The 19,411-nt window shown below is 48.1% G+C and overlaps 1 protein-coding gene across 2 annotated transcripts; it reads right to left on the bottom strand.

Annotated features, from left to right (window-relative positions):
• Positions 1 to 681: 681 nt before the first annotated feature.
• On the bottom strand, positions 682 to 19,185 carry NOL9 (nucleolar protein 9). 2 transcript variants are annotated; one of them, XM_061382887.1, is made up of 12 exons: positions 18,726 to 19,185; positions 17,470 to 17,689; positions 16,840 to 16,967; positions 14,300 to 14,435; positions 14,080 to 14,176; positions 13,438 to 13,535; positions 8,062 to 8,223; positions 7,586 to 7,883; positions 7,121 to 7,232; positions 5,461 to 5,638; positions 4,510 to 4,643; positions 682 to 3,910 (listed from the first exon to the last, which is right to left on the bottom strand). In XM_061382887.1, exons 1-12 carry the CDS (start codon positions 19,095 to 19,097, stop codon positions 3,761 to 3,763), a joined length of 2,085 nt encoding a protein of 694 aa, XP_061238871.1. In that variant the 5' UTR covers positions 19,098 to 19,185; the 3' UTR covers positions 682 to 3,760. The 2 variants fall into 2 exon arrangements, 1 of the variants encoding a protein (XP_061238871.1); XR_009729977.1 differs by lacking the exons at positions 682 to 3,910; positions 4,510 to 4,643 and adding an exon at positions 6,834 to 6,997 and having other exon boundaries at positions 5,548 to 5,638.
• Between the last annotated feature and the right edge of the window lie 226 nt (positions 19,186 to 19,411).

Genomic DNA, 19,411 nt, shown 5'->3' with positions numbered 1-19,411 from the left:
TGTCCTCTTCTTTTCCTGGCAAAGCCTTGGAACTCTTTCACTCGGCCAAACCTTTCTGGAGGCCCTGCATCACGTGGCTCCTCTACTGCACAGATGGGCCCCATATTTATCTTAGCCACTGTTCAGGCTCAGCCTGGCAGCCAAGTCTCGTTGCCTCTGCCAGGTCCCACCCTGGGGCCGAGGGCAGAGGGGCCAAGCGCTCGCTCAGGAAGAGGCAGTTACAGGCACAGACCCCCGGCCTGCTGGCTGGCTTCCTTTCTATTTGTACTCTTCTGGGAACAAAATTCTTTTTCCTACTAATAGAGTCTCAAAGATAGTCCAGGAGAGACATAACATACATCCTTGAGCCTGGTGGTTCAGATGGTAAAGAATTTGCCTGCAATGCGGGAGATCGGGTTTGATCCTGGGTTGGGATCCCCTGGAGGAAGGAATGGCAGAGGCATGACTGAGTGGCTAACACTTGGAGCCCAAAAAGAGAAATGAAGCTAACTCCCCTTGGAGCTTACTCCACTTGCTAGTGAAACAGGAAAAAGGTGCGGGCGCTTGCAGGGCCCTCCCCTCTTCCCTGCCATGACACCGGTTTCACTACCCCCTTCCAATGTTTCTGCCATTTCTTCTAAGCATTCAAACCATTTCCTGGAATAAAATGGTCTATCTATATATGGAACAAAATGACACAAATTTACATTCTCAAAAATATTTATTGATACAGAAGTTCACATGTAAGTGAAAAAAGCTGGATAGAAACCATACATACAATTGGACAAACAGGTTTGTAAAACACACAAACACACATGTGCAGTTTAGAAAAATACTGGGTGAGACAGGTCACGGCGTCAACAGTGATAACACGGCGGTGGACTTCAGGATCGTTTCCTACACAGGTGAGCTGACTGTAGGATTTTAAAAGCAATAGTGGGGCTTATGAAAAACTCCCAGGGGTAGGTGACGACGGGTGGGAGCCTGAGCAGGACCCACAGCAGGAAGAACGGTGCCACTGCCTGGGGGCCGTGGCAAGATGTTTTCAGATGTGAACACTGAGTTTCCGCTCCGACCCAAGGTGACTCTGAGGAACACAGTCTTCCTCCTGTCTGCTAGGATTTACAACCCAGCCAGAGACAGGCCACAGGCCAGGAGTTACGGCTAGGCCTGCTGTGGATGCGTTTCACGCCTTCCTCATGCAGGGACCCGAGAGAAGCGCCACCCACCCATCTTAAAGAAGGTCACAGGCTCAAGTGAAACACCCCTCAAAGCTACACTGCCAGCTGGTGGCCCAGTCAGGACATGGACTTGGAGCTCCAACATCACAGCCTGCCATGATAACAGCCACATGGCCTCACCCAAATCTAAGGGAAAGAATGAGCAGACAATCTAAAAATCACCATCCCGTGTCACTTGGTCCTCTTCATGCCATCTTCCAGGCAGAGACCTGAATATCCGCGAGGGTGGGGACCTGCCCATCACAGGGGTCCTGATATCGGCAAGGGGGGCCCCTTGGCTCAGCTGGGGCCTCACCACGTCCTCTCCACCCCCGTATCCTCTCCAGGTGGCCAGTCTCAAGAGTTTGTTTTCTCAAAAGTCATAATCCCAAGGCCAGCTCACCTACTCCTCTCCCCTTTCTCAAACTTCAGTTCTACACTGGGGTCTCCAAGGACAAACTGGTTCCTGTCCCCAGGACCTACCTGGGGACCGATGGGAACAACAGAACTACCTTTCTTCACAAAATTAAATCAACCCTAAGATTGGAGGATTTTTTTCCATTTTTCATGTTTACCTGTCCTAAAAACAGGTCTGAAGAACTGATTTTAACAAACCACAAAATCAGTGATTGAGGGCTCCCATGTTCTAAGTCAGATATTAATTTGATTTTCTTAAAATAAGTTATGTACCGCTTTGACAATCACACAGAAATGACTAAGAGTTGTTTGGTTTTTCACATCCCACTCGGCATGCAGGATCTTAGTTCCTCGACCAGGGATTGAACCCTTGCCCCCTGCCATGGAAGCGCAGCGCTCTAACCAATGGACCACTAGGGAGGTCCCAGGAGTATTTGCCAAGCGTATCTCCAACACAGAGCCCTCACTGGCCGTCCTGAAGCAACACATGCTGTGGAAGTGACAGAAGCCTGCACCATCAACACTGATTATCCAACGGGCCAACACCCAGGGTGTGTGCACCGCTGCCCGTCTGAACGGCACACCCAGGTGCTGACCACAGGGCCGTCTCCAGCATCTCTAGACGCTGAGAAAGGTCTCCAGGGGCTCCTCCGCCATCTCCAGCCCAGCATGGCCAGCTGACCAATGGCTGACAGCTCCCTCTAGTGGCAACGTTGTTTTCCTTACCAATGGGGACTGGGGGGGGGCAACCTTAAAGGCCCGCAGGAAACAGCCTACCAGGACTTAATGAGTCAGGATTCAATGAAAATGCAAATGACAGATCACCACTTTCATTCTTCCCAAGACTTACTGCTAAAGACCTTAAGCATCACTGTAATGATACAGGAACTTGTGAAGAAGGCAAAAAAAGTTGATGGTGGACTGACTGCAAAAGTCACCGCAAGGCCAAGACAGAACATGTATGTACAAGTTAAACTTAGATATAAATAAGATGCAACTAAGAAACTAGACTTTAAATGGTCTCTGAATATCAAAGCCGATCCTGGAGGGTGACAAGAGCTCTATGACATGAGGGATCGGCCCCCAGAACACTGAGGACAATGATGATCAACGCCTCAAATGGACGTAAGCCGTAACAACCCTCATCCTAACAGTGGTCCTTCGAGGCGTCCTGCTCGGAAGCCGGAATGCAGAGCACCAGGACGAAATGCTGCTTCTGCAGGCATCTCAGGGTCCTAAACGCAGACACGATGTGATGTGAACCGGCCCGCCTGTTTACCAAACCATTTCCAACCCTGGAGGTTAAAGAAGGCTGACTCCGGAGAGAAGATGAAGGGCCACCATTTCCTCCGAAGCCCCTGGGTCCAGCACCACCACTGGCATTTGTGTCCAGCCACCGAGACCAACAGCAGGAGCCGCTCCGCTGGGCCTTGGTCCAAACAGCCTGGTTTCCGGCCCTGCTCACTGTGCGTTTCCATCTCAGATGAGAAGTCAATCAGGACAAACTGAGTTTTAAAGAGGCTCCAGGACAGGCTTCCTGGGTTTGAGAGTATTTTTTCAGGGTAAAATTTTTCAGCATCAGATTTTTAAAAGATGAAGGGTTCTTGAGGCAAACTTTTATCTATGAAACCTTGAATAAATTTAACACCAAATATAAGCATAATCCTCAACCCATGTGTATGGCAGAGGCCAGGGAGCATCCAGTGAGCAGGGCTGGGAGCACCCCCCAAGCGAGGACCACAGGGTAACTCTGTACCTTTCTATGCTCTCCATCCCACCAGATGTCCTGCTTTCCCCTTTGAGACATTTCTGTGGTCTGGTTTCTCTATTTTTATCCAGATACCAGCAAACAGGTCCTTGAAAAACTTCATGAGGAATCAACCACGTTCTGTTTCAATGGTGCACGAACTCGTCCCTGCTTCTTGATTCCCTTAGAAAACGAAACAGAAGACTAGGGAAAACCTCTGTCATGTCAATTGAAGAGTGTACGTACGCTAAATGCATCCATGAGCTATGCAGGAAACTGCACCGTTTGCTACATAAGCATGCTGTTCTGTTCACGGTCACAGACCCCATCGTCCAGTGATGCCAGGCTGGAGATGGTCAAGCTTTCTGGGAGGAAGGTCCTTCCTGTATTAAGAACATCAGTATGTTTTTCGATAGAACTTAGGTTTGGGATGTCCTTTCTCTTTATACGTTGCCCCACTTTCTCTTGCTCCAATTTTCTCTGATGCTCCAGGAAGCTTAAAATTATAATCTGTTGTGACATAAGGTATGGTCCCTTCGAGCCCACCCTGAAATGGAAACACAGAGAAAACATGTGGGAACACTTAGAATCTGGCCAAGATGGAAGAGAGTATTAGATCGCTCCTAAGATCCTCAGCTCCCCTTCCTTGGAAGGGCCCACTTACATTTCAACCCCCCAAACATGTCCAACAGCAAGAGATGGGGCTCTCTCTTGAATCAGCAGGTGACAAGGGGGATACCGGCTGCCTCCTCAGCTGCCTCCTCAGCTGCCTACAGGTCCTGCCGTTTGGTTTGGGGTTGGTTTGGGGCCACACGGATGCCCTTGGCCAACGTGACCTTCCGTGACCTTCCCACAGGAGCCTCTGAAGACTGTCTTCAGGAAGGGTCACCCTGGGGTCACCACCTCTGCCCTTTTTCTCCCACACCCATGCCTGAGATGACGGCTCCACCCAGGGCTCCTGCCCAAGGTGATGGGGACTCACACTCCAGACCTTCAGGCCATGCGGACATGTCACCCGGCCTTGTCCATCTCTACAAAGGAGTGTAAGCTTCCCAAACAAGAACCTGCTCTGTGACTCCCGGCCCAACTTCAGGTCCGCACTTGCCATGCGACCTGGAGGCCAGCGAGCTCCAGGGCTGCACACACCTGGCTCTTGAGAACACACTGTGGGATGTTCACAGCCCCAACCAGCAGACAGTTCACGTGTCTCAGCTCCTCTGGGGGCACGGGAGTGAGGATGTGGTAAAGCTTCTTCTCCATGTCGATCCCCCTGCAAATCCCTTGAAGACACACAACACACAAGATCATCCTCCCCACCACTCAGAACTGCAGAACGGCTTATGAGTTTTCTAACGTCCTTGGTGCTACAGTGGAGAGGAATCCATCTGCCAATGCAGGGGACATGGGTTCCATCCCTGGTCCAGGAGGATGCCATGTGCCGCGGAGCAACTAAACCTGTGCCCCACAACTACCGAGCCCCTGAGCATGCTGAGAACAGATAAGATTGAGGAGTCTGACACTCTGAAATGAGAAGGCATCAGGCTGGTGTGTGGACTGTGATAAACGAAACGAAGGGGTGCCAAGCAGGACCCAGGGGGCCTGATCCAAACACAGAGTGAATCTTTCAAGGATCATTCATGGCCAGTGCAGGGTAGGAGGAGGAGTTGCGGGCGGAATGTCAGGGGACGGCTGATGGATCTATCAGGACCTCAGTGTTGGAGTGAAGTCTTAGATGCCAGGGAGACAACTAAGCAGAAGAGTGACTGGTAACACTGGCTTGGAGCTCTGATGCTGTGCCGGAGAGCGTGTACAGAGGTCAGCCTACAATGGACTGAGAGCCACAGAAAACATGTCAGATGAGAGGGAGGCCTGGCCAGGCCTTGAGGACTCCTGCATTTAGAGGAGCTGGCAGGGCAAGCAAAGAAGAACCGCTTCCTTCCTGCCCCCTACCTCCCAGGGCCCACTTCACAGAGGACAGACAAGCTCTCTGACCACTCCAGGCAAGTGACAGCAACAAGGTCAAGCCCCGCCAATCTACAGCTGCTCAGGTGGGTCAATTTCAGTAGGTTTACACTCAGATTTTCCTCTCAGACTCACCAAACCCCACACAATCGCAGATGGGACTCTGGGCAAGCAGGATGGGCCCGCTGGCGTATCCCCTGACGTCATCCAGGATCTTGCAGAGCCCGACCCAGCTGGCATTCACGGCGTATAGGATGTGGGTGGGGGCCACATCAGCGTGGATGATCCGGAGCGCGACGGCATTGAAAGGGACCTGGAGGACACACACGCACCCCCTTCAGTGATCTGACTCCAAAGACTGCTTATGTCAGTAGTTTCTACAAGCTGACGAGTCAGCCATCTGAAGTTTTATCTGCCAAACTGCCCACCAAAACATATCTAAACGGAATGGAAATTGTTTAGTGTTTCACTGCTTTAGACTGAGAACTGAGGAAAATTACACAAAGCTCATGCACACCAACAACACTTGCTAGAAATCTAAATTGAATGCCTGCAACTCTGCCTAAAGAGACACATGAGATGCGAATTCGGGGACGTGGGCATGAGCTGAAGGTAGGAGGGAGACTGAAAACTCATCAGCAACAGGTCTCTGGGCAGAAGAAAGTAAACACCCACAGAGTGAGGAGAAGCCCCTAAGGGAATTACTGAATTAAGAAAATGGACCACCTTCCTGAGCACACAGTAAAGGACTACCTTTAACATGTAGCTCTCTGGGTAACTACACACTTTTAAAATAGCCAGATAAGTTTCAAGTCCAGTTACAGAGCATTGCCAGTGAGTATAAACAAGAGCAAATCACCCAAATAAACTGCCTTGGGTTCTTCAGTGGAGAGGGCTTGGAAGCCTGGGGCCAATCTCTCCACTGGGCTTGGGCAACATGATGCTGCCCCCCTACCCCACACTCCCTGGTCACCGTCCCTGCCTGTGTGACCTCTGCCCAGCATCTCCACCTGCCTGCCTGCCCAGTCTTCTAGCTATAAGTGGGGTGTGTACCAGCACCTTCCCCACAGGCTCAGCAGAGCACCTGGCCCACTGTGTGCTCAGCACTGCGCAGGCCATACAGTGGAGTGAGGGCTCTGGTCCAGAGTCAGGCCACCTGGGCACCAGCCAGTCCCAGCCCAGACTTTTCCTACGTCCTGTGGGCAAGCTGAGTCTGCCCCTGGCCTCAGTTCCATCACCTGTAAAGTGGGGGTAATAACAGGGCCTCGGTGAGTAGAGGACAGCACAGCACAGGGTGAGCACTTAGATATGATACCTGTCGCTATTTGATTCTTCCATCATCTGGGACCCTAATACTATGGTGGTTTCTTCCCAAAACAGTCCTTCAGAGATTGGAATCCAAGATGCACATACTTTAGAGCTAGAATCAACCTGTGACAACATCTGAAACGCATTACACGTACTCTCTGGGCACACATGCATCTACGAGGCCCGTCACCACCACTCACAGCCCGAGTCGCACACGGCCAGTCGGCAGAAGGGTGGAGCCGGGCTGCAGGGTGTGGTCCCAGGGCCACCTCTGGTATTAGGCAGAACATTCCTGGTCAGGATGGAAACCAGGGTCAGACCCTCTGGAGGTGGATCCACTCCCACCGGATCCTTCAGCTCCCGACTGTAAAATGGGCACAGTGGGCACATCAACACCTCAAGGCTGAGGATGACACGAGTGAAGGGGTACAAAGAGGTGAGACGGGCACACAGGAAGCCGGACAGTCCCCCTGAGAGCTCAGGTTACCTGATAGGGGGTCAGACCGTGTAAGGCACGCAGTGGCTTCGGCACTGGGGGTTGCAACTGGCTCAGGTAACCCAGCACTGCCAGCTCACGGAGGATTCTGTTATGTGATTCTCTGAAAAGTAAATCAGAAGGTGAGAGGCCCACCTCCCGCTCCGAGACAGGGCCCACCTGTCCTGACACAGCCCACGTCCCAGCCTCGGGACCGTAGACCTTGCCTCTCCATAAACCCACTGGAGATCCTTCAGGTCAAAGCTCCGAGAGGGGCAAGCAGATCTGGAGGCCAATTCTGGGCATTTCCACTGGCAAAGGAACCGTTCAGAACAGACCTGACTCTTCTCTGTAAACAGGTAGCTCTGACAGAGGTCTGAAAGATTTTAAGGGACTGACCCCTTTGAAGGAATCGAGGACAGAAGACCTTGTCAGACTGAAGAAAATGGAATTCTCCAGCCATGGTGGTTTGCTTACCTATTCCTGGACGTTTTTCCAGTCACAAACTCTGACTTCACGAACATCAGCTTATATCCCGTAGACATAACTGGACCCTCTTTTTCTTCATCAGCAAACTCCAAACTCTCAGCAAATTCGGGCAGGTGGAACCCTCTGTTTCTGACTCTGGACCTGCGTCTTGTGTACAAGCCGTCCATGTCGTCCACGAAATCGGGGGTGAGGTCCGGCATGTATTTACTCCGGTCCGAGCTAAACTGGACGACGTGGCTGGGTGACAGCAGGCGGATCAGGTCAATGAGAAGCAAGAGACCCTGGTCTGCGAGGAAGTAAACGACAGAGCCCAGTCAGTGCACCTGGGTGGTGATGTGTGCCCATGAGAGGCTGAGACGAGGAGCCTCCTAAGGACCGGGCTTCAGCGCTAACGTCTAAAAGCCACGCACGCACCCGTTCCCATCACCCAACCCTTTCTGCCAGATGCGCCACCATGGACTTACCTGCCACCCAGCCCATGGTGTTGATGATAAGAGGGGACTCTCGCTTGTAGGAGCTGAAAACATACTTTATTACCTCAATATAGTTTTCAAAGTTGTTTTTACAAGAAGTTTTCCCATAATAGACCATTTTCTGGGGTGTCCTCTGGTGGGTGAAAGGTGGTCCTAAGAAGATAAAGGTGAGAGTCATTAATCCATGAGAACCTAAGAGGTGGCAAGGGTTATGGTCTAGCCATGATCCCTGACAAACCTGCTCAGGAAATCTGAGCCCATCGGACCACTAGGAATAGCTGTGCTCTCACTTTTGGAAATCTAAGCTTTCAACTTCAAACACAGACACGCCTGCATTTATACACGGTTAATCCAAACTATGTCCTAATATGGCCATTCATTCAACAAACATCTACCGGACGTCTGCTGCATGCTGGGCATTGTTCTAGATACTTAGGACACATCTGTGAACAGAAAAAACGCCCCCACAGGGCGTACACACAATAATTAATACAACAGTAATCACTTGCTGGAATACAGTACTTACCATGTCCTACATGTGCTACACAGAGTCTCTAGTTTTCATAAACCCCTATGACACAGGTAATATTTACTTTCTCAATTTTTACAGACCTTGAGCAAGGTCACACAGCTAGTAGGGATCAGTGGGACTGGAACTCAAGCAGTCCAGCTTGAGAGGACACACCCTCATCACAACAGCAGTCTGTCCCATCCCCTCTGGTCAGGGCTGCGGCCAGGGCCAGCGCACATGGCAGGCAGGTGACCAGGACCACGGCACAACATAGTCACAAGGGCCTCGGTCAGTGCGGCTGGTGCGAGGCCACCTAGGGAAGAGCTGGCGAGGTGCCCCTCAAGCTTGGAGTCAGGAGACCTGGGGCAGCCCACAACTGAGAGAGGCCTGCGTGGTCTAGGGAATGAACAAATATGTAAGTACATTGAGAATAAGTGCAGCCAGGGTTTGCACCACTGGAAAAGGGGCTGATAAATGTGGAAGGGGGAAGGTTAACTAGGAGGCACCCTGGGTGTGAGATTAGGATCTGAATGATCACAATTCCTTGCTGGTCCAGTGGTTAGGACTCCGTGCCTCTACTGCAGGGGACCGGGTTGGATCCCTGGTCAGGGAACAAGATCCCAAAAGCCATGGAGATTGGCCAAAAAAAGAAAAAGAAAAGAATGATCAGTGCAAATTCATGGCTCTTAATAAACAGAAACCTATACAAAGACATAAAAATATGTATTTACATGTATGTGTACAAGTATGCACACATATTATGTATGTACATATATGACATGCATGGGTTTAAGTATATGTATATTCCCTAACTGTCATGTATGGATGTGAGAGTTGGACTGAGAAGAAAGCTGAGAGCTGAAGAATTAATGCTTTTGAACTGTGGTGTTGGAGAAGACTCTTGAGAGTCCCTTGGACTGCAAGGAGATCCAACCAGTCCATTCTGAAGGAGATCAGCCCTGGGATTTCTTTGGAAGGAATGAGGCTGAAGCTGAAACTCCAGTACTTTGGCCACCTCATGCAAAGAGTTGACTCACTGGAAAAGAATCTGATGCTGGGAGGGATTGGGGGCAGGAGGAGAAGGGGACAACAGAGGATGAGATGGCTGGATGGCATCACTGACTCGATGGATATGAGTCTGAGTGAACTCCGGGAGTTGGTGCTGGACAGGGAGGCCTGGCGTGCTGCGATTCATAGGGTCGAAAAGAGTCGGACACGACTGAGCGACTGAACTGAACTAACTGTCCACCGAGGGGCTTTGGAAGCAATGACATCCAGAAGAAAATGAAAACACCACAGCTAGTTAGATCAGAAAACGCTATCTTAAGCAACTGATCAAAGCTAACATCTCTGGTAACAGGACAAACTGACAGTGTTGATACGACACAGAGAACACAGCGTCACTTCTAGATCTAAATATGGGAAAACCCATAAATGTACTCTTCAAACTGTCAAGGTCATAGAAGATTAGAAAAGCTAGGTAACAGTCTCCATATTAAAGAAGACTAAAGATTTTTAAGTATGCACTGGGCCTACACAGATGACTGAGACAAAAGGGACAAAACCGAGTTAACTACACTATAGCAATGTCACCATCCTGATTTTGGTGGTTTTATTTATGATGATGTATCAGTGTCCTTGTTTTTAAAAATATGGTAAAAGGGGGGAAAAATTAAATAGGACAGAGAAAATGTAAAAAGAGGAACAATGAAATCAGCTAAAAGACAGGAATTCCCTGGCGGTCCAATAGTTAGGACTCTGCGCTTCCACTGCTGGGAGCCTGAGTTTGATCCCTGACTGGGGACTCTAAGATCCCACAAGCTGCACTGCATGGCCAAAAACAACAACAACAAAAAATTGTTAAAAAAAAAAAAAAAAAAAAACCACATACACACTCAAAAAAACTTTTTAAATAAGAAAAAACAAACAACAAAATCCCACAAAAATCAGTATGTTCCTACATACCAGCAATTAACAATCTGAAAAGGGAATTAGAATAGCAATTGCATTTACAATAACTAAAGAATTAAGTCCTTAGAAGTGAATCTAACCAAGGAGGTAAAATATTGCTTAAAGAAATTAAAGAAGACATAAAAAATCAGAAAGACATCCTGTGTTCATGGATAGGAAAATGTTAATACTATGTCATCTACAGACTGAATGCAATCCTTGGGCCTTCCCTGGTGGCCCAGTGATGAAGACTCTGCTTCCACTGCAGGGGTGTGGGTTCAATCCAAGGTCGGGGAACTAAGATCCCACATGCCTTGCCACCCAGCCAAGTGAAAAACAAGACTGAATACAATCCCAATCAAAATTCTAACAGCCCTTTCCCCAGAAATGAAAAAGCCTATTCTAATATTCATAAGAAATTGCAAAGGGTCTCAAAATGACCAGTCTTGAGAAAGAATAAAGCTGGAGGACTCACATTTCCCAGTTTTGAACTTCTTACAAAGGTACGGTAATTAGAAGTGTGGTACTGGCCTAGGGCTATGTGTAAACCAATGGAATAAAGAGCACGAGAAAAAAATCCTTGCATGCACGTGCTTCCCAGGTGGCGCTAGTGGTAAAGCACCCACCTGCCAACGCAGGAGACACAGAACTGTAGGGTCCATCCCTGGGTTGGGAAGATCCCCTGGAGGAGGGCATGGCAACCCACTCCAGTATTGTTGCCTGGAGAATCCCATGGACAGAGAAGCCTGGCGGGCTACAGACCATGGGGTCGCAAAGAGTCGGGCATGACTGAAGCAACTCAGCACGCACTGATGTATGGATGTGTGGTCAGATGATTTTCAACATGGGTGTCAAGACCATTCATTGTGGAAAGAACAAATAGATAGTGAAAACTGGACATCCGTGTACATAAGGACGAAGTGAGACCCTTCTCTTGTGTCAAACACAAAATGTAACTCAAAATCATCAAAGACCTAAGTGCTAGAGGTAAAACTAGCAGAATTCCTAGAAGAAAACATTACGGAAAATCTTTATGAGACTAGATTTAGTAACAACTTCATGGGTGATCCAAAAAGCATAGGCAGCAAAAACATAAAAATTAAGAACTTTTGTGCATTTAAGGATATTGTCAAAAACAAATAAAATGACAAAGTATCTGCAAATTGCATATCTAGCAAAGAATTAACATCCAGAATATATACAGAACTCCTAAAACTCAACAAAAACAAAGAACCCAATTCAACAATGGGCAAAGGACTAAAACAGCCATTTCTCCAAAGCAGATGTACAAATGGCCAATAAACATATGGAAAGAGGCTTAACACCGTTAGTCATTAGGGAAATGCAAACCAAGACCAAAAAGAGATTACTTCCATCCACATGAAAGGCCCTGATCAAAATAACAAGTGTTGTTGAAGATGTAGAGAAATCAGAACCCTTGTGAATTACTGATGGGAACGTAAAACAGTGCAGATGCTGTAGAACAGTCTGGCAGTTTCTCAAAAAGTTAAACATGACCACCCGTGGGTGTGCATGTATGTGTGTATATATATCCAAAGGAATTGAAAGCGGTGACTTGAAAAGATAGTTGTAACCAATATTCACGGCACCATTAGTCACAACAGGCAGAAAACCAGAACCAATACAGGGGCTTCCCTGGTAGTCCACTGGTGGAATCTGCCTGCCAATGCAGGGGACAGAGTTTGATCCGTGGTGATTCCACATGTCGTGGAGCAACTAAGCCCTGGCGCCCTAGAGCCCGTGTGCTGCAGCAAGGGAAGCCACCACAATAAGAAGCCTGCCCACCACAACAAAGAGTAGCCCCCACTTGCTGCAACTCGAGAAAGCTCATGTGTAGCAATGAAGACCCAGCACCATCAAAAATAAATAAATAAAAACACAGTTAAAAAGATAGACAAAATGTGATATACATATATTGGTATGATTTTCAACCACAAGAAGGAGTTAATTTTGATATATGCTACAACTGTATGGACATGAGTCTGAGCAAGTTCCGGGAGATGGTGAAGGACAGGGAAGCCAGGCGTGCTGCAGTCCATGGGGTTGCAAAGAGTCGGACATGACTGAAGTACCAAACAATATGAACAGACCTTGAACCCTTATACTTAGTGAAAACAGCCTGACACTGGAGCACAAGTACTGCATGATTTCACTTGGATGAGGTGCCCAGAAGAGGCAGATTCACAGGGAGGGACAGGCAGCACACCAGAGGTCCTCAGAGGCTGGAAGGGGATGCACTGTTATTTAATGGACACAGCATTTCAGCCCAGGACAAGGAAAATGTTTTGGAGGTAGACAGTGATAATGATTATACAGCGCTTCGAATGTGTTTGATGGCATGGTACTGTACATGTATCAATAGTCAAAATGATAAATAACATGTTATGTACATTTTTGTATTAAAAAAAGCAGCATGGGACTCTGATTTGGATTCTGAAACATAAAAAGGGTATTAGTAGGGTAACTAATGGATTTTGAAAAAATCTATAGATTAGTTTATTAACTATATAATATATATAGTTATATATATAATATATAATATATATAACTATATAATACTATTGTATTATATCAATGTCAATTTCTTGGTTGAGATCATTGTGTAGTATTATGTAAGATGCTCGTATTAGAGGAAAGTGTTTCTAATTTACATAAAATAAAATGGATGGTAGTTCCATTTATTAAAATAGAACTCTAGAAAGGTATCATTGGGTTTTTAGGGGGTTTTTTTTGAGACCAGAGGAATTCTTATGGGAAGACCATAAGTTTCATGGGGAGATGTGTTCATCTTTTTATATTTTATACTTTTGTACTCTTTGACTTTCTTGTATCATTACTTTTGTACTGTGTAAAACCAAGACATTTAAGAAATGTAGAATACATACCTAGAACTGGTTCTGTAATATTAAGCAAAGAAATGCAACCCGGAGGAGTAAATTCTGTCTGCCCCAGATCACATTCCAAATAATCAACGCAGGATACACTGAAAATTTAAAAGAAAGAAATCTTAACTCGTTTTATTTACCATGTCCAAGGTAAATCAGAACATAAAGATTTTATGTGACACACAGGCATACCCCACCCCGCACAGCCTTGCAGGCAGAATGCTCCGAAGATGACACCAGCATAGAGAAAATATCAGTGAAGAGAAAACGGGATGCAGGCCTGGCTACAGTGTCTATTCGCTATATGGATACAACTCTGCCTTTCCTCAAACTTTATTTTTTAAATACCACAGACTTTATCCCTGCTCCGACTCTCTGGGTTTGGACAAAAACAGATTCTGAGATCAACTGATGGCTCTCGTGAGCTCCCCGACCGGCAAGGTGGGCACACCTGAGAGGGCCATAGCTGCACCCCCAAACGGCACAACCAGGAGGCCTCCTCGGCTGAGCGGCTCTGTACAGACTTGTATGTCATCTCTATGGAGGAGCTGAGATGCAATCCCGTCTAGCTTCTCAAATCAAAAATCCTACTTCCTGCTGAAAGTCTGGCAATATGTCACAACAGGATTAAAACACTCTTACCTATTTAACAGCTGGTTAATGAGGTATCTATTAAACGTTGACTTTCCAATGTCCTGGCAGCCACAGACCAGAATGACGGGGCAGCTGTCTGCTTCTTCTGGAGGGGAAACAAACATTGACCCCTGACACGAGCTGTCGTCTTTAGGACTCTGATCATGAACAGTAATCCTCTGAGGCTCTGGCGGACGAACTCTAGACTACATCAGTTTGTATCACTCACCGCTAGAAATGCTCACTAACTCTTCCATAACTGCAAAGGCGCTCTCCGTTAAACGCAAGCCAGTTTTTTTTTTCTCTCTTCTAATACCCACAGATCTCAAGGCAAAATACTCAGAGTTAATCTGGAAAGTCCGGACCTGAAAATGATAACATAATGTGCTTCTTTTACTTTGGTTCGAAATTAATAAGCCTCAAATAGTTGTGAGCTACAAAAGATAACTTTGGGGACTTCCTTGGTGGTCCCATTGGCTAAGACTCCACACCCCTAATGCAGAGGGCCCGGGTTTGATGCCTGGTTAGGGAACTAGATCCCACAAGCCGCAAATGGGACTTCGCATGCCATAACTAAACATCCTGAGAGGTGCAACTAAGACCTGTTGAGGCTAGATAAATAAACATTAAAAAGGAGAAAAAAGATAACTCTGATCCCTCCTTTCGTCTCACCTCTCAGTTGATTCTCAACTATCAATCACTGAGGGCAAAATAAGAACATCTTATAAAATGAGATAATCTAAAGGTTACTCTCTGCCTTATATGAAAATACAATTCCAGAAAGTACTAACACATAGGCATGGGGGGAGGAGGAAGTTATCCAAGAAAGATCATAAGGAATCTAAATAGTGGTGCTTGAGTAGTTGCAGGAAAAAAAACAAACAAACCTGAAAGTAGGTGAAAAAGGAACAAGTTTGATCACAGCACCTGAAACACTCACTGCCAGGTGGGGTCTCCATGTCCACCGCTGTGGCCCTCCCAGGCTGCTAGATTCTGCACTGACTAAATTAACGTGACCGCAGAAGCCCGTGCATCATCCTGCCTGCATTTCTTAGCTTCTCCTTCCATGTCAAACCCCCAACCCCTGCCTACTCCCTATGCCTCCGCTCAGTGATCCCCCGAACCATTTCACAGAGTAAGAGGAAACAATCAGAAGAGAGCTTCGCTCCTCCATCCCTGTCCTGGGCATTTCCTCCAGCCACTCTCAAGGAAGCGCCTCTGCTCCCAAGGCCAACAGACCACACAGACACTGGAACCCCTCCCTCCATCCTCTCCCCACGGCACCATCAGCGTGCTCTTCTGTGGCTTTTTCCTACAAGCTGTGTTCAAGCATGCGGTTCTTTCCATCCATCTTAACAAAACCCAGAACTCTCTCGACCAGGCTTACTCTTCCAACCTGTTTCATCTCTTTCTTTCCTTTATAGCTAAACTCTCTAAAAGCAAAATCCCTAACCACTGAACCCTTGAGCTCCTCCTTCCCCAGCCCTTGATTCCATTCCAATCAGGCTGGTCTGCTCAGCAATGCCATAAAACCACCCTGTCCAGAAGGTGAGCCTGCACGCAATTCCTTTCTCAGGCTTCATCTCACCATCAGCAACGTCAAGCACCCCCACTTCCTTCAGAGGCTCCCTGATTACACTCACCTGCTCTCCTTTAACATGAGCACTACCACTCCTCAGTCTCTCTGTTGCTCCTCAGGCTCAGACCTTGAACTTATCATTTCTACCTGCATCAACTTCTCAGTGTCATTATCCCATCTCATGGGCTTTGGAACCCTATTCTGATAAGAATAGATACTACACTTGATCTTAGTCCAAAGGCCAAGAAGCGATGGAACCCTATTCTACTGAAAGCACCCAAATTTACATTTGAAACCTCTTCTCTGGGCTTCCTGGGTGGCTCAGTAGTAAAAAACCCTCCTGCCAATGCAGGAGACATAAGAGACACAGGTTTGATCCCTGGGTCAGGAAGATCCCTTGGAGGAGGGCATGGCAACCCACTCCAGTATTCCTGCCTGGAGAATCCCATGGACACAGAAGCCTGGCTACAGTCCCTAGGGCCACAAAGACTCAGACACAACTGAAGCGACTCAACACACACCCATGCACACAACCTCTTCTCTGAATTTGACTCACACATTCAACTGCCCAGCAGGCATCTCCAATTGGATGTCTAAGAGGCATCTTTCAGCTACAGACCTAAGTCTCCTCCTACAGCCCCATGTCTCGGCGCACTCAGACAGTCCGGCCAAAAAACCTGCTGCTGCTCCCTGATTCCTCCTCACACCTCACATGAAGTCTGATGTTCCTATAGATTTGGCTCAATTTACTGGCTCATGGGAGACAATTTTAGGAACCAATCTGACTTCAGGAAATTAATAGTAAGGACAGCAAAAATTTGGAAATGAGGAAAGGAAGAGATGGGAGAAAGTGTAAGTACGCTGAAATTACTCAGAATTTATAAAGAATTCATACTGTCTCAAGTTGGTGAATCAAAATATAAAGATAACCATTTAAAAAATATCAAAAGGCATTTAATCAACTATAACAGAAAATGGTGACTTTATCTGGGGAATGAAGCTAAGTGGCGTAGAAGAGACAATTTTTCTGATATATCCTTCTATTGACTTTTTTACTGTACACATGTGTTACATTCTGTATGACTTATAGCACAACATGACAGACAGATAAGACTAGGGGCATCCTACATAGTCATCTGACTGTTTTGGTGAAAGTAATGAACAAAACTCTGAATGAAAACTGGTTCTACCTCTTGTACGAAAATGTAAGATAAACCTGGATGGCTGATTATAAAGTTCACGGTGGAGGTTTTCAGACGTTCCAGCAACACGATGGAACACAGAGGAGAAAAACTGCTCATCAAACAATATCTGTCATCTGTAAAGAGAGACATAAGCTGCCTTAGAAACAGCACTCCATCAAACGCTATGCCCCGCGGGACTTTCCTCTCCTCTGCTAAAGTCCACACCTTTTAAGACTAGGAATTATGTATGACAGCCTTTTTCAGGAGGCCATACTGCATGACAGAAACACACCTGGATGGAGAAATCAATCCAGGTTTGCTACCTGAACACTGTGTGGCCTTGGTGACTTTCCTCATCTGTGAAATGGTAAAAAGAGCTTCACTCTCCAGACCTTGAGGGTTTAAATACATATAGTAAAGAGTGCAAGTTTGAGGCCACAGTAAACAACTAAAAATTATTCACCTTGGGTCTTCCCTGGTGCTCCAGTGGTTAAGACTCCAAGCTTCCACTGTAGGGGACATGGGTTCTATCAAGGGAACTAAGACCCCACATGCTGCAGGGTGTGGACAAAAAAAAAAAATGTTTTTGCCTTATTATGATACATCCTCAGTAAGTCACTCAGTTCTCTTCATTACCTTGGTTCAGATAAGGTCTGAGCAGAACTCGGGCTTCTCTCTTCATCTCCTTCTTGCTTTTCTCATGCACTGAATAATGAACAGCATTGATGGTCAGACGAGAGTGGGTGTAGGTGGAGAAGACATTTTGGGCAGGCTGGCCCTGGCTGATGGTAAAACCAAACACCTGCACCTGGCCGTAGAGGCAGGTCACACGACAGATCCCACTAAAAGTAAAGCCCTGGAGGGGACGAAAAAAGAAAGGAAAAATAAGCTTACAGATTCTGCTACCAATGACAGAAAACTTCTAAGATTTTAACTGGCTCTTCAGGTTATCAAAAGGAGATGAATTAAAAAAAAGAGAGATTTATCGCTAAGTAACAGAATAACTTGTAGGTAATGATGTATTTTAAACTAATAGATTAAAATGTGAATACTTTTAATCTAAGATCATATCCGGAGCAGCCAAAGGGACAGTCTGACGCACACTGACCTAAGGGGGCCCCCTGAACTTAGTTCTGCTCTTCTCACGGCTCCCCGTCCTTACAAAGCTATAGTGCGGGGGACCTCCCAGACCAACGCCCAGGTGAAGGGTTTGACTGCTGGCTCTGCCTCCACTTATATTTTTCCGGCAGGTTACTTAAGCTATGTTCTGTTTTTCTTTAAACATTCCTAGTGGTAATGACTCCATAGAGCATGTAGCACTAAATGAGTTCAGATACCCATAACACTTAGAGCCTGACATTTCTGAGCACTCGATAAATGCAACCTATTATTACTATTAAAGTCCTTTCAGCCCCAAAGACGGAGAAAGCAATGGCACCCCACTCCAGTACTCTTGCCTGGAGAATGCCAGGGACGGGGGAGCCTGGTGGGCTGCAGTCCATGGGGTCGCTAAGAGACGGACACGACTGAGCGACTTCACTTTCACTTTTCACGTTCATGCATTGGAGAAGGAAATGGCAACCCACTCCAGTGTTCTTGCCTGGAGAATCCCAGGGACGGGGGAGCCTGGTGGGCTGCTGTCTATGGGGTCGCACAGAGTCGGACACGACTGAAGCGACTTAGCAGCAGCAGTAGCAGCAGCAGCCCCAAAGACCTAGAATTCCCTCAGGAGGATCCTTGTTACCCTCTGTCCAGCACCACAGCCCGAGGAATGCGACTGACCCGCGGACAGAGTACCCGCAGGGGGAAAAGGGCCTCTCCCAGCCTGCAGCTCCCGGGGCTGTATCCCCACCCTCCCGCGCTGCCCGCCCGGCTCCCCCGGCGCGACCCACCTGCCCCAGCGGCAGCAGCAGGACAGCGCGGCCCGAGCCAGCCGGCCGCACCGGCGGGATGGGGAGGATCGCGGGACCACTCGGGACCGGATCTTCGGCCGGCTCGGGGCTGGAGGCCCGCCTGCGAGCCGAGGTCTTCAGCCTCTGGAGCGCCGCGTCGCCGGACACCAGACAGCCGCCCTGCAGCCAGTCCGCGCCGGCTGCCTGGGCCTGCAGCAGCCGTCGCCGAAGCCGCCTTCGGCTGCGCCAGCGCAGGTTCCGGAGCCGGCGGCGGGGCCGGCGGCTGAGGATGAGCTGGGGCCGGGCCTTGCGGGCCCGCAGCCACGTGTGGCGGGAGGGAACCCGCTTGAGCAGCAGTAAGGAGTCCGCCATGCTGGCTGCCGGGGCCGGTCGCTCGAGAATCTCGCGAGATCCCAACGCTCCGCCCTGCGGCCCGTCAAGGGTCTGGAAGGTGCGGGCGCCCTCTGCCGGCAGTCTTGGCGGCGCACCCTGGCCTCCGCAGGCGCAAGTGTGACTCAGGCCCGTTGGAGGTGGTGAAACCTAGGGAAAGCCTGGGCGACACCCGGCCAGGCAGTCCCAACGAGAGCCCCATTTACATTATGCAAAAGCCTCATCCCGGCTGCGTGGAGAGGGAAAGTCAGATACCCCAAGTCCAGGGCCACCTCTCCGGAAATCCAGCTAGGATT

The sequence above is a fragment of the Bos javanicus genome, chromosome 16, assembly GCF_032452875.1.
Source record: "Bos javanicus breed banteng chromosome 16, ARS-OSU_banteng_1.0, whole genome shotgun sequence".
NCBI classification, from domain to species: Eukaryota; Metazoa; Chordata; class Mammalia; order Artiodactyla; family Bovidae; genus Bos; species Bos javanicus.
The sequence above is the reverse complement of the archived record's forward strand: the minus strand, read 5'-3'. Positions and strand labels throughout refer to the sequence as shown.